Genomic DNA, 12386 nt, shown 5'->3' with positions numbered 1-12386 from the left:
GAGAAACTGAAGTAGAGGACCACATTTTGACAGACAAATTTTTATTTCAAATGTTTCATCGTTTTTTTTTTCATCTTTGATATTACTATTTATTTTGTAAAGGAGTTTGGAGACATGGTGTGCTAGTAAGTGATAATATACGCATAGAAATTTACAGAACAATCAAGGGTACACTTTTTTTTATTCTTTTTTGTCCTTTTCTTTTTCCTGCGTCTAAATGCACTCAAACTTCCAACACATGAAGAAAATCTTCATTTCTGACAAACCGTCTCCAAATGACACGAAATGGATAAAAAGTTAATATAGTAAATCGATATTTAACAAAAAAAGGCCAACACAATACAAACCCTCAGAATATGGAAAATAAAAACAAATACCGAGATGCTGCTTTAAATGTTTAAAAGAAAAGAAATATTAAACATTATCTGCCCCTAAACGAAGCTACACAACTCAGTTTGATGTTTCAAGAGACGTTGGGGTGAAGATATTTTTCTCTTTTACAGGGGGCGGATGTAGAAACAGATTCACTACAGCACGAGTCCGTGTGCCTGTTAAGTCCTTTATTCGTTAACACCAATGAGAAATCTAACTATCATCTTAGCAGACTAGTAAGAGTGTCAGCTTGTCCTAGAAAGTGAGACGCTCAGTGAAGCTGGCAGAAATCAGCTGGGAACAATGGTACAACGACACGGAACACAGCAGAGGTCAGGTGACCGTGGAGCTTTCAGGCAGCTGATTGGCTGACAAGCACAATGATGCGGCAAGGTCATGGTGAAGCAGAGAGCCAATAAAAAGAGAAAGACAGCGAGACAATGAGTAAAAAACGGTCCCACGGTAGAAACTGCAGTCTTGATGAGCCACGTCCTAAACGGAGAGAGAAACACCCTCACGCTCATCAATATGATGAGCGACCAAGTCCGAAGCCATACATGGAAAAGTCTGTTTTTTTCTTCTTTTTTTTCTTATTTGTTGTCATTTTAATTTGTTTATTTGCAGTCCAAGTGAAAAAAAAAACTAAAAACAACAAAAAACTAAACTCCAGATTTACAATAAATGTTGGAGGGAATATGAACTACAGAAGTTTGGGTGAGAGAGACTCTGCTCCAGGGGTCCATGGCTCCAGTCCGAGGGGGTCGTGCCGGTCCGGGCTGTCCGCAAAGATGCCTGCGCTAAAAACCCCGGTGGACGGCTGTGGGTTGGGCAGAGGGTCGGGATGCTATGTGCTCTCGGCAGCTGCGGTCTCGCTGCTCTCACAGTTACCTGAAAGAAAACAAGTCAGCTTTAACTCAGAAAATATACTAGAAACCAACAGGCTGAGCAATGCAAACATACCTTATCAGTTACATATTTTTTAATTACTCAATATTTGAAATATGAATAATACTCAAATTCGCAGGTCTCATTTATAAAACTACATGGTAACATCTACATAAACTGGTTTTATTAAAATAAAATAAAAATATTAAAATCGGTGAATCCACCTTGATACATTAATTTATACCAACAAAACTAGATTTGTCTTAAATCAGGTAGAAATAGCCCTTTAAAAGTCAAAACTGCTGGTTACTAGCAATCATTTTGCATTAGTTAAAATGAACCAACGAGTTATACATTTATTAATTTTTAAAATAAAACCAATTGTTCATTAAGTCAAAGTGCATGTTACACAACTAGACCCCAAAGAACTAGTTAATAACAATCCGATTTCGAATCTTCCTTTTCTGTCCAAGACACTAGAAAAGGTAGTATCCTCACAACTATATTCCTACTAAGAGAAAAATGGTATCGGAGGATTTCCAGTAAGGATTTAGACGGTATCATAGTACTGAGACTGCTCTCCTTAGAGTTACAAATGACCTGCTCTTATCATCTGATCCTGGTTGAATCTCTCTTTTAGTGGTGTTGGATCTTAGTGCTGCGTTCGACACTACTGACCACAACATTCTCTTGAATGGACTAGAAAACTTTGCTGGCATTAAAGGAAGTGTATTAACATGGTTCAAATCGTACTAATATGACCGCCATCAATTCGTAGCAGTGTAGAGTACCTCAAGGCTCAGTACTAGGGCAGTTTGCTCTTCATGCCTTTACATGTTACCCTTGGGAGATGTCATCATGAAACACGGTGCTAGCTTTCACAGTTATGCTGATGATACTCAGCTCTATATTTCTTCGAGGCCCAGTAACCAGTTAGTATGACCATATTAGCCCAGTTCTGTCAACACTGCATTAGCTCTCGATCAAACATTGTACAGATTTTTTTAATTTTGCTTATTACTTATAAAGCCCTGAATGTTTTAGCACCTCAGTATTTGAATGAGCTATTATTGCACTATAGTCCTCCACTGCGTCTCAAAACTCTGGCAAAACCTACCTAACATTGTTCAAGAGGCAGACACACTCTTTCAGTTTAAATCTAGATTAAAGACCCATATCTGTAACCTGGCTTACACATAACACACTAATACATTTTTAGGCTGGATTAATTAGGTAAACCGGAACCGGGAACACTTCCCATAACAAACAATTTACTTGCTACATCATTAGCAGAATGGCATCTACGCTAATATTAGTCCATTTCTCTCTTATTCCGAGGTCACTGCAGTCACCCGGATCCAGTACGTATCCAGACCAGATGGTGGATCAGCACCTAGAAAGGACCTCTACAACCCTGAAAGACAGTGGAGACCAGGACAACTAGAGCCCCAGATACAGATCCCCTGTAAAGATCTTGTCTCAGAGGACCACCAGGACAAGACCACAGGAAACAGATGCTGCACAATCTGACTTTGCTGCAGCCTGGAATTTAACTGTTGGTTTCGTCTGGTCAGAGGAGAACTGGCCCCCCAACTAAGCCTGGTTTCTCCCAAGGTTTTTTCTCCATTCTGTCACCAGAGTTTTGGTTCCTTGCCGCTATCGCCTCTGGCTTGCTTAGTTGGGGACACTTAATTACCAGCATTTTCGTTGACTTCATTGCACAGATAATATTTAAACTGAACGGATGATGACATCACTGAATTCAATGATGAACTGCTTTTATTACATTATTGACACTCTATTTTCCTATTTAATGCTGTTCAGTTGCTTTGTTAGAACCTATATTGTTAAAAGTGCTATATAAATAAAGATGATTTGACTTAAATGGTGCATATATATATATTCATTGTTAGTTCAAGTTAACTAATGTTCTGTATTTAACTAATGTTAACAAATAATACAATATTGTATTGTGAAAGCGGTCTACAGACTTTAAAATGAACAGTTTATCACATTTCATAATGCATTATTGTAATACTGAATGATTAAACGGACTCACAAAACAGCATAAAATACTGATTTTAGTTTTTGTGTTAAGTCATGTATTTTATGTCAGTGCGTCAAGAAAATAAGAAATGTTGCCTTGGCAACTATCTGAAACAGAACATCATGATGTCAATGTTTGTAATATCTTAACTTCATGCCTTATAGTCACATTTATCAGAGCTGGGTGATATAGTTTACATTTTGCAACAAACTAATTAATCAAGATTTGGTATGTAACATTGTTTCACGAGACTTAACAGTATATCTAACTTAATCTGCATATATATACACACAATGTATTGAATTTTCTATAGAGAGCTTTGCAATGATATATTTTACAATATAAACAATCATGCAGCCGAGTTTTGCTATGTAGTATGTATTGATTTATGATTGATGAGTTTACTGTAGAGTGAATGTATATAAAAATCTATAGAAAATGATTTAGATTTATACTTTCAGCGATTTATTGGTTACTGTCCTTGACAGAAATTTCACCACTGGTTCACTCATGTAAAAGACCGTACCACTGGCGGTGGAGTTCCCCGTGCCGCTGCTGTTGTTAGCGGGTTGGTCATCGTCACTGTCGTACTCGTTAGACTGCGGGATCTGTGGTTCAGTCGGGACGGGTGCACTCTCGGCCTCCTGCTCCGCACGACTCCGCAGGGCCAGGATCCGGTGGTGCAGCGCCGCGGCCAGCTGACCCGAATCTTTAGAGCTTGCCTGAGGACACACAACTTACACCATGACTCACAAAACAAACCTACAACTGCAATCACTGAGGAGTGGCTAATGATTGAGTGAGTGACAGAAAAACTACTTTATAGAGGTTGTGCATACATAAATCATAGGTGTGATCGACAAAGGACAAAAAAGCAGGAAACTATACGGTGCACTTACCCCTCCCCACCACACGCACACAGTGACAATTTATATAGTATAATAATAAATTAATAAAAAATATTGTTCTTAATTTTTGTTTAAATTAATTTATAAATTAAATAATTAAAAAAGGGAAGAAAAATTTAAATACACATCTAATTTAAATGATTGAACAAAAAAAAAATCATAAAAGGAGTAATGTGGGAAATATGCTTCAAAGACTGGGCAAAATAGGGATGAAATCCAAAAAATCTGTCAATAACTTGCTGCTGACGTGCACGAAAACTAGCCATTTATTGGGCATTTCTTGTCCTCCCAGATGTTTTGTTTTTCCTTATTACTATGGTGTCCTTTACATCTATTAAAAATAACATCTTTATTTGCCTCTATATTTTTGAAAGGTATCTTTTCTTGTGTTTTTGTTCAGCCATTTTGTCAGTGCTTTATTATAGACTTCTATGATTGCTAATTCACAACAGAAGACGTTTATTAGGTTGAACGTTCAGAATACGATTCCATAGGTTATATTTCAGCACGAATTTCGCGAATGGACAGCGACTCTTTAGTAGCACGTAGAATGCGTTCATGTCAAGTAAAGTTTTTGGGAAAAGCGCGTGGAATTGCGGCGAGCGTTTATAACCTTGCACGTTGAGAGCGCTCTTCAGAACTAAGATACATTGTTATCGGGAAACTCGACCCAGATCAGATTTAAGCATTCATTAAAGTGAATCGGTTCAAAGGAGTCATTAGTTCGCAAATCGGACGAGTCATTAGTGGACAGATATGCTCATAAGCTCCGCGCATATAACGTTACTCCCAAATATATTTTTAGGTCGCACAGATTAAATTTCAGGAGCATATGCGACAAAAATGTTGGCAATTTCGAGCCTTGTAGAAGCTGCTAAACTTTCTAGCTAGAAGTAAGCAATAACCAACATGGCGTTAGCCTACTTTGCAAAGTTAGACCTGAATCGTTTAACATTAATGTTATGGAATCATGACAAAAGTGATCAATTGATTGGTTCAATTTTACTAGACCTGCATATAAAAATGAAAGACAATTTATTGGATTTGCTTACATGAATCACCCGTGTTCACGGTCTTCGTCAGTCAACTGAAGCAGTTCACGTGAGTGGATGGTTGGGTGTGTGCGAATTCAGAACGGTGCGCGTACACTTTGAACTTCAATCATGGCAAATTATTGGACTACTTGCGGAGTGACATGACGACTTGATTCAAAGGCACAAAAAACGTTGACAGCGGTGAGCGATCATTATGTTTACCATCGACCCATCGCAACCGCCTACACCCTGACCCCCCGTTTTTTTTTTTTGCATGATTTACGAGAGCATCATTTTCAGGTCAGAAAAGCCGGATTTCCGGATTTTTCCGGAAGAAACACACCCCTGATAAATTCTAGGAGATTCAATATTTTAAAACAAATAACTAGACCATTTCTATTCAATTATATATTCTCCTACAAACATCTGAGATTTCACCAATTTCTTTTCCTTTTTAAAACCAGTGAATAATAAATATTATATATTAAAATAATAAAACAATTTAAAATAAATACATTAAAAACATTTAATTATAAATATAAATAAATATAAATTAAATTACAAGCATGTATATACAATTAAAAATATATATATTTTACAAATACCATTTAAAATTAAATAATGTTTAATTTTTAATTTTAAATAAAACTATACATCAAATTAAAATATATATTTTACATACACATTTTATTACTGTATTAATTTATTGGCAGTAAAACCCGATACCAGAGTTGCTTTTTAAACTTGTGCATTATTTAACGGAAACAACTAAAAACCTAAGCACTTCCTGTGTAAAGTGTTACAAAAGGTGTCCATCCTACCGATATGAGGAAGACCTTGACGCCCTGGTCCTCAGTGTCCATGGCTGTGATACGAACGCTCTTCTCACTGGCTTTATCCACCTGCATCTGAGGCCAGAGCTTGGTGTTGAGGATCAGGCGCAGACTGCCCTGCGTGCGCATCACTAACAGACAGACACAGACACATGAGGAACAACATCACATTTCGGCTGCTCTAAAGAAGCCTGACACTCGGCGCTGCTCTTACCTAATCTCGACCGTAACGTGCCATCGTCGGTGGATGCCATGTCATTAAGTCTGAGCAGACCGCGGCCCCGTTCCACCCACGACTGAGCTGGCTTATCGAACACAAACAACTTGCACTGCATCTGTGGAGAGACGGACACAGATCAACTAATTATCAGCACATCAAAGTTTCACTGCGAAGAAAAAAAAAGGCCAGAAAAGATTAAAGGAATGTTCTGGGTCAGTGCAACTTAAGCTCTATAGAACACATCTGTAGCCTGCTCCCAATTACAACAGAAACTCTTTCAGACTGCTCTGTTTACACGGATGCACTTACAATACACTTCTATGAAGACACTGGAACACTAATTTAAATACACCATTTTGAAAGCATAACCTGAACTAATAAAGAGAATGTTAAGTACAAATAAACTTATAAGTATGAAAAATAAATCAGGTAAGGGAGGAAAAAAAAGCTGGGGACATGCTCCACATGGAATTTCTTTTGAAGATATTTACTTTACATGCTCATTTGTAGTTACTTAGGTTTTTTTAATATTTTATTTTTTATTACAGTATATGTAATATATGTTTGAAAGTTATAACCAGTCTTGAAAAAGATAAAAAATTTGATGACTTTTAAAACTAAACAGTTTCTGTGACCAAGAATGACCAAAAAAAGTGGTTTTGGTAAACAAAAAAAAAAACAAAAAAAACAAACAAACCACGGATAAAATAAATAGCACAAAAATAATGTCCCCTTTTCTTAAAAAAAAAAATAAAACGTTTACAGTGAAAAAGTAAAGGGAAGGGTTTAAAAACAAATGTTAAAACTTGTGGATTATTTGTGGTATGAAGCGGTTTATTTATTTATTTAGATATTTATAACTAAAATATATACATTTTTTCAGACTAAACTCTGCTCGCCTCATTTAATCTCAAGCAAGTGTCTACTACAGTGACTCACAAATCAGGCAACCAACTGGACCTCATCTACACGCGCTGTTGCTCCACTGCACACCTCAGACCACTTCCTCATTACTGCAAACCTAGCACTTACTCCTGAAGCGGCACACACTCCAACGCAGGTCACCTTCGACGGAACCTACGCTCACTCTCTCCATCTCGCCTATCTTTTGTGGTTTCATCCTCGCTTCCTGCACTCTCTCAGTTCTCTGCTCTGGACACGAACAGTGCTACAGACACCCTTTGCTAGGGCTGTGACGGTGGCTGATTTTTACCACCGCGGTAGTCATGGACCAACAACCGCCGGTGGCGCGGTGTTTGAAAAAAAAAAAACCCTTACATATACATATATATATATATATGTATGTATGTATAAATATATTAGTGTCAAAATTTGCTCGTTAACGAAGGCGATAATTTTTTTCCAGTTTAACGTATTCAAATTATTTTACGTAGGGGCGGGGATGGCCACCCACTCACAACTGCTGCTTCCGTCACTTTTTCTCAAGACAAGAAGTGAATTTATTCAGTCGCAGAATGACTGAACAGGAGACATTTCAGACACGCGCTCCACTTCACTTTATTATCAGGTGCAAGTTAAGCGAGCGCGGACGGTCCTGTGCTCAAAGGCTGCGCGCGCTTCCTTTGTGTGTATCCTTTCATATCAAACTGCGAAATAAACTATATGCAAGCAGTGTCGTGGTCAGTTAATTCATGGAATTACCAAAAAAGGTGATTAAAGCTGACTTAAACTGTGCATGCATGTAATATATTTTATATATATTATATACAGGATATATTTATATGTATGCACGTCTAGAAATCAGCCCAGCACTGTCTCACTCCTCTAACACATCCTATTTAACTCGTCAGTTATTGTTTATTTGAGCACTTCTGTCAGTTAACGCCACCTGCAAAACACTAAAATAAATATCAAAGAAATAATTCAGTTAAACAAGAAAGTAGCCTAAATAAGGGCTATCTAACGGACGCGAGCGACGCAGCGCGACAAAATACTCATTATAATCAGTGATGCTACACTGGATGCAGCACAACACGACATGATAAATCCCCGTCCGGTCTGTGATGTAGGCTACTGACACTGAGTTCAAATGTCCTGTATAGACACTAGACAGACAAAACCTGTCGCAACGCGGTTGTGTTGCGTCCGGTTTACTTTTCCGCCACCAAGCAAGCTCAATAACTAACTCTTCATCTGAACGCGCTCTCTTTGAAATAGGAATCGTTGCCATATTTCTTGTTACCATCGTTTATTCATCGCTGTCTCGTTTGTATTTGGCCAGTTTGGAGAAAGCCTCACCAACCGTCACAGCCCTACGCCTTTGCTCCACTTTAACCTCTTGCTTGGACAACTTTTGCCCACTGTCGTCTAGACCAGCATGCACCACCCCATCTGCCCCTTGGCTGTCCGAGGTTCTCCGTGAACATCGCTCTAAACTGAGGGCTGCAGAGAGGAAATGGCATAAATCAAGAAACTCTCTTCCTTCTCCGCAAATGTCTTCACTGCTAAAACATCCTACTACCACAACAAAATTAACAGCTGTTGTGACGCTCAGACACTCTTTAAAACTTTCTCTTCTCTTCTTAATCCGCCTCCACCTCCTCCTCCATCGACTCCTACAGCGGACGACTTTGCAGTTTTCTTCACAAATAAGACAAGAACCATCAGAAACCAATTCCCCTCACCGCAGACTGAGGATAACTTCACAATGACCGATGCACACTCTTTCTCCTTCTCTCCACTCTCAGAGATGGACGTTTCCTAACATATCCTGTCCAATCATCCTACTACTTGTCCACTTGATCCGATCTCCTTGTACAGAACAACCTCATGGACAGCAAACAATCTGGCTTCAAAAGTGGCCACTCAACTGAGACTGCCCTGCTCTCGGTTACTGAAGCCCTGCGACTGGCAAGAGCAGCTTCAAAATCCTCAGTACTCATCTTACTGGACCTGTCTGCTGCTTTTGACACTGTTAATCACCAGATTCTCCTGTCCACCCTCAGAAAGATGGGCATCTCTGGAACAGCACTCCTGTGGGTTAAGTCCTACCTCTCTGATAGATCCTTGAAGGTGTTTTGGAGGGCTGATGTTTCTAAGTCACAACAACTTGCTAATGGGGTTCCTCAAGGCTCAGTACTTGGTCCACTTCTCTTCTCCATTTACATGACGTCATTAGGATCTGTCATTCAGAAGCATGGCTTTTCTTATCACTGCTATGCGTATGACACCAAACTCTACTTCTCATTCCAACCAGATGACCGACAGTAACTGCTCACATTTCAGCCTGTCTGAGTGACATTTCTAGCTGGATGAATGACCATCACCTTCAGCTCAACCTTACAGAACTCCTGGTGATTCCAGCGTTTCATCACTGAAACGCTTCTCTCTAACTTCTCTATACAGCTGGGCTCATCAACCATTACTCCTTCGAGGACAGCCAGAAACCTAGGTGTTGCGATGGATCATCAGTTAAGCTTCAAAGACCACATTGCTACAACGACCCGGTCCAGCAGGTTTGCCTTATACAACATTAGGAAGATTAGACCCTTCCTGTCAGAGCAAGCCACCCAACTTCTTGTCCAAGCTTTTGTTCTCTCCAGACTGGACTATTGTAATGCTCTCCTGGCGGGCCTTCCTGCATGTACTGTCAAGCCTCTGCAATTGATCAAGAATGCAGCAGCGAGGGTTGTCTTCAATGAGCCAAAAAAAGCTCACGTTACTCCTCTCCTCATCAGGTTACACTGGCTACCAGTGGCCGCTCGCATCAAATTCAAGGTACTGATGTTTGCCTACAAGACGACCACTGGCACAGCACCAACATACCTAAACTCACTGGTTAAATCTTATGTGCCCTCCAGAAGTTTGCGCTCTGCAAGTGAACGACGCCTTGTGGTGCCATCCCAAAGAAGTTCAAAATCACTCTCACGGACCTTTTCCTGGACTGTGCCCAGCTGGTGGAATGACCTCCCAATCTCAATTCGTACAGCTGAGTCTTTACTCATTTTCAAGAAAAATCTAAAGACTCATCTTTTTCGCCTGCACTTAACCAATACTAGCACTTTTCCTTTTCTTGTCTTTCATATATCTCCAGGACACTTCGCTCCATGTGACTAGTAAGACAATTCTCTAATAACTATTATGATGAGTTTTGTTCCACCTGCTTAAATGATAAAAGTACTTGTGCTGTAAAAACTATTAAGACTGTGTCTGTTCCCCGAATAGTGAGGTCAAAATATAATGTAGGATCTAGAAAAAATCTTATCGTAATTAAACCAGAAAAATGTAAAGTAAATGAACAAAAACAATTTTTAAAGTTTGGGCTCATAAATATTAGATCACTCACACCCAAAGCAGTTATTGTAAATGAAATGATCACAGAAAATAGTTTTGATGTACTCTGCTTGACTGAAACCTGGCTAAAACCAAATGATTATTTTGGTCTAAATGAGTCTACTCCACCAAACTACTGTTATAAGCATGAGCCCCGTCAGACTGGTCGTGGAGGAGGTGTTGCAACAATATATAGTGATATTCTCAATGTTACCCAGAAAACAGGATACAGGTTTAACTCTTTTGAAATACTTCTGCTAAATGTTACACTGTCAGACATGCAAAAGAAATCTAATGTATCTCTTGCTCTGGCTACTGTGTATAGACCACCAGGGCCGTATACAGAATTCCTAAAAGAATTTGCAGATTTCCTCTCAGACCTTCTAGTTACAGTTGATAAGGAGCTAATCATGGGAGATTTTAATATTCACGTTGATAATGCAAATGATACATTAGGACTTGCGTTTACTGACCTAATAAACTCCTTTGGAGTCAAGCAAAATGTCACCGGGCCCACTCATCGTTTTAATCATACACTAGATCTAATTATATCGCATGGAATCGATCTTACTGCTATAGATATTGTACCCCAATGTGATGATATTACAGACCATTTCCTTGTGTCGTGCATGCTGCGTATAAATGATATTAACTATATGTCTCAGCGTTACCGTCTGGGCAGAACTATTGTTCCAGCCACCAAAGACAGATTCGCAAATAACCTGCCTGATCTATCTCAACTGCTATTTGTACCCAAAAATACACATGAATTAGACGAAATTACTGACAACATGGGCACTATTTTCTCTAATACATTAGAAGCTGTTGCCCCCATCAAATTGAAAAAGGTTAGAGTAAAACGTACTGTGCCATGGTATAACAGTAATACTCACTCTCTCAAGAAAGTAACTCGTAGTCTTGAACGCAAATGGAGAAAAACTAACTTGGAAGTTTTTAAAAATGCATGGAAAAACAGTATGTCCAGCTATAGACAGGCTCTAAAAACTGCTAGGGCAGAGCATATCCACAAACTCATTGAAAATAACCAAAACAATCCAAGGTTTTTATTTAGCACAGTGGCTAATTTAACAAATTACCAGACGCCACCTGATTCAAATATTCCACCAACGTTAAATAGTAATGACTTTATGAATTTCTTCACTGATAAAATAGATAACATTAGAAATACAATAGCGAATGTAGATTCTACAGCGTCTAACACTTCAGTTTCATCCATCGCACCCAAAGATAAACTGCAGTGCTTTACAAATATAGGACAGGAAGAGCTAAATAAACTTATCACTGTATCTAAACCAACAACATGTTTATTAGATCCTGTACCCACTAAATTACTAAAAGAGCTGTTACCTGTAGCCGAAGAACCGCTTCTCAATATCATTAACTCGTCGTTATCTTTAGGTCACGTCCCAAAACCATTCAAGCTGGCGGTTATCAAGCCTCTTATTAAGAAACCAAAACTAGATCCTAGTGTACTGGCAAATTATAGGCCTATTTCAAATCTTCCATTTATGTCTAAAATTTTAGAAAAAGTTGTGTCTGCTCAATTGAGCACCTTCCTGCATAAAAATGATCTGTATGAAGAATTTCAGTCAGGATTTAGGCCCCACCATAGCACAGAAACTGCACTTGTTAAAATTACAAATGACCTGCTTCTTGCGTCAGATCAAGGCTGCATCTCATTTCTAGTCTTACTTGATCTTAGTGCTGCGTTCGACACCATAGATCATGACATACTCATAGATCAATTACAAAACTATACAGGTATTCAAGGGC

At 38.9% G+C, this 12386-nt stretch overlaps 1 protein-coding gene across 1 annotated transcript in view; it reads right to left on the bottom strand.

The window, feature by feature from the left end:
• Nucleotides 1-61: 61 nt before the first annotated feature.
• Nucleotides 62-12386, bottom strand: part of LOC132095999 (ran-binding protein 3-like) — a 32150-nt gene continuing 19825 nt past the window's right edge. The window contains exons 14-17 of the mRNA XM_059501107.1: nucleotides 6294-6414; nucleotides 6068-6210; nucleotides 3831-4026; nucleotides 62-1260 (exon numbers count right to left, since the gene is read on the bottom strand). Coding sequence (XP_059357090.1) covers nucleotides 1217-1260; nucleotides 3831-4026; nucleotides 6068-6210; nucleotides 6294-6414 — 504 coding nt within the window. The 3' untranslated portion in view covers nucleotides 62-1216. The remainder of the gene's footprint in view (nucleotides 1261-3830; nucleotides 4027-6067; nucleotides 6211-6293; nucleotides 6415-12386) is intronic.

Source organism: Carassius carassius, chromosome 20, assembly GCF_963082965.1.
Source record: "Carassius carassius chromosome 20, fCarCar2.1, whole genome shotgun sequence".
NCBI classification, from domain to species: Eukaryota; Metazoa; Chordata; class Actinopteri; order Cypriniformes; family Cyprinidae; genus Carassius; species Carassius carassius.
This window is presented reverse-complemented; position numbering and strand designations above follow the sequence as displayed.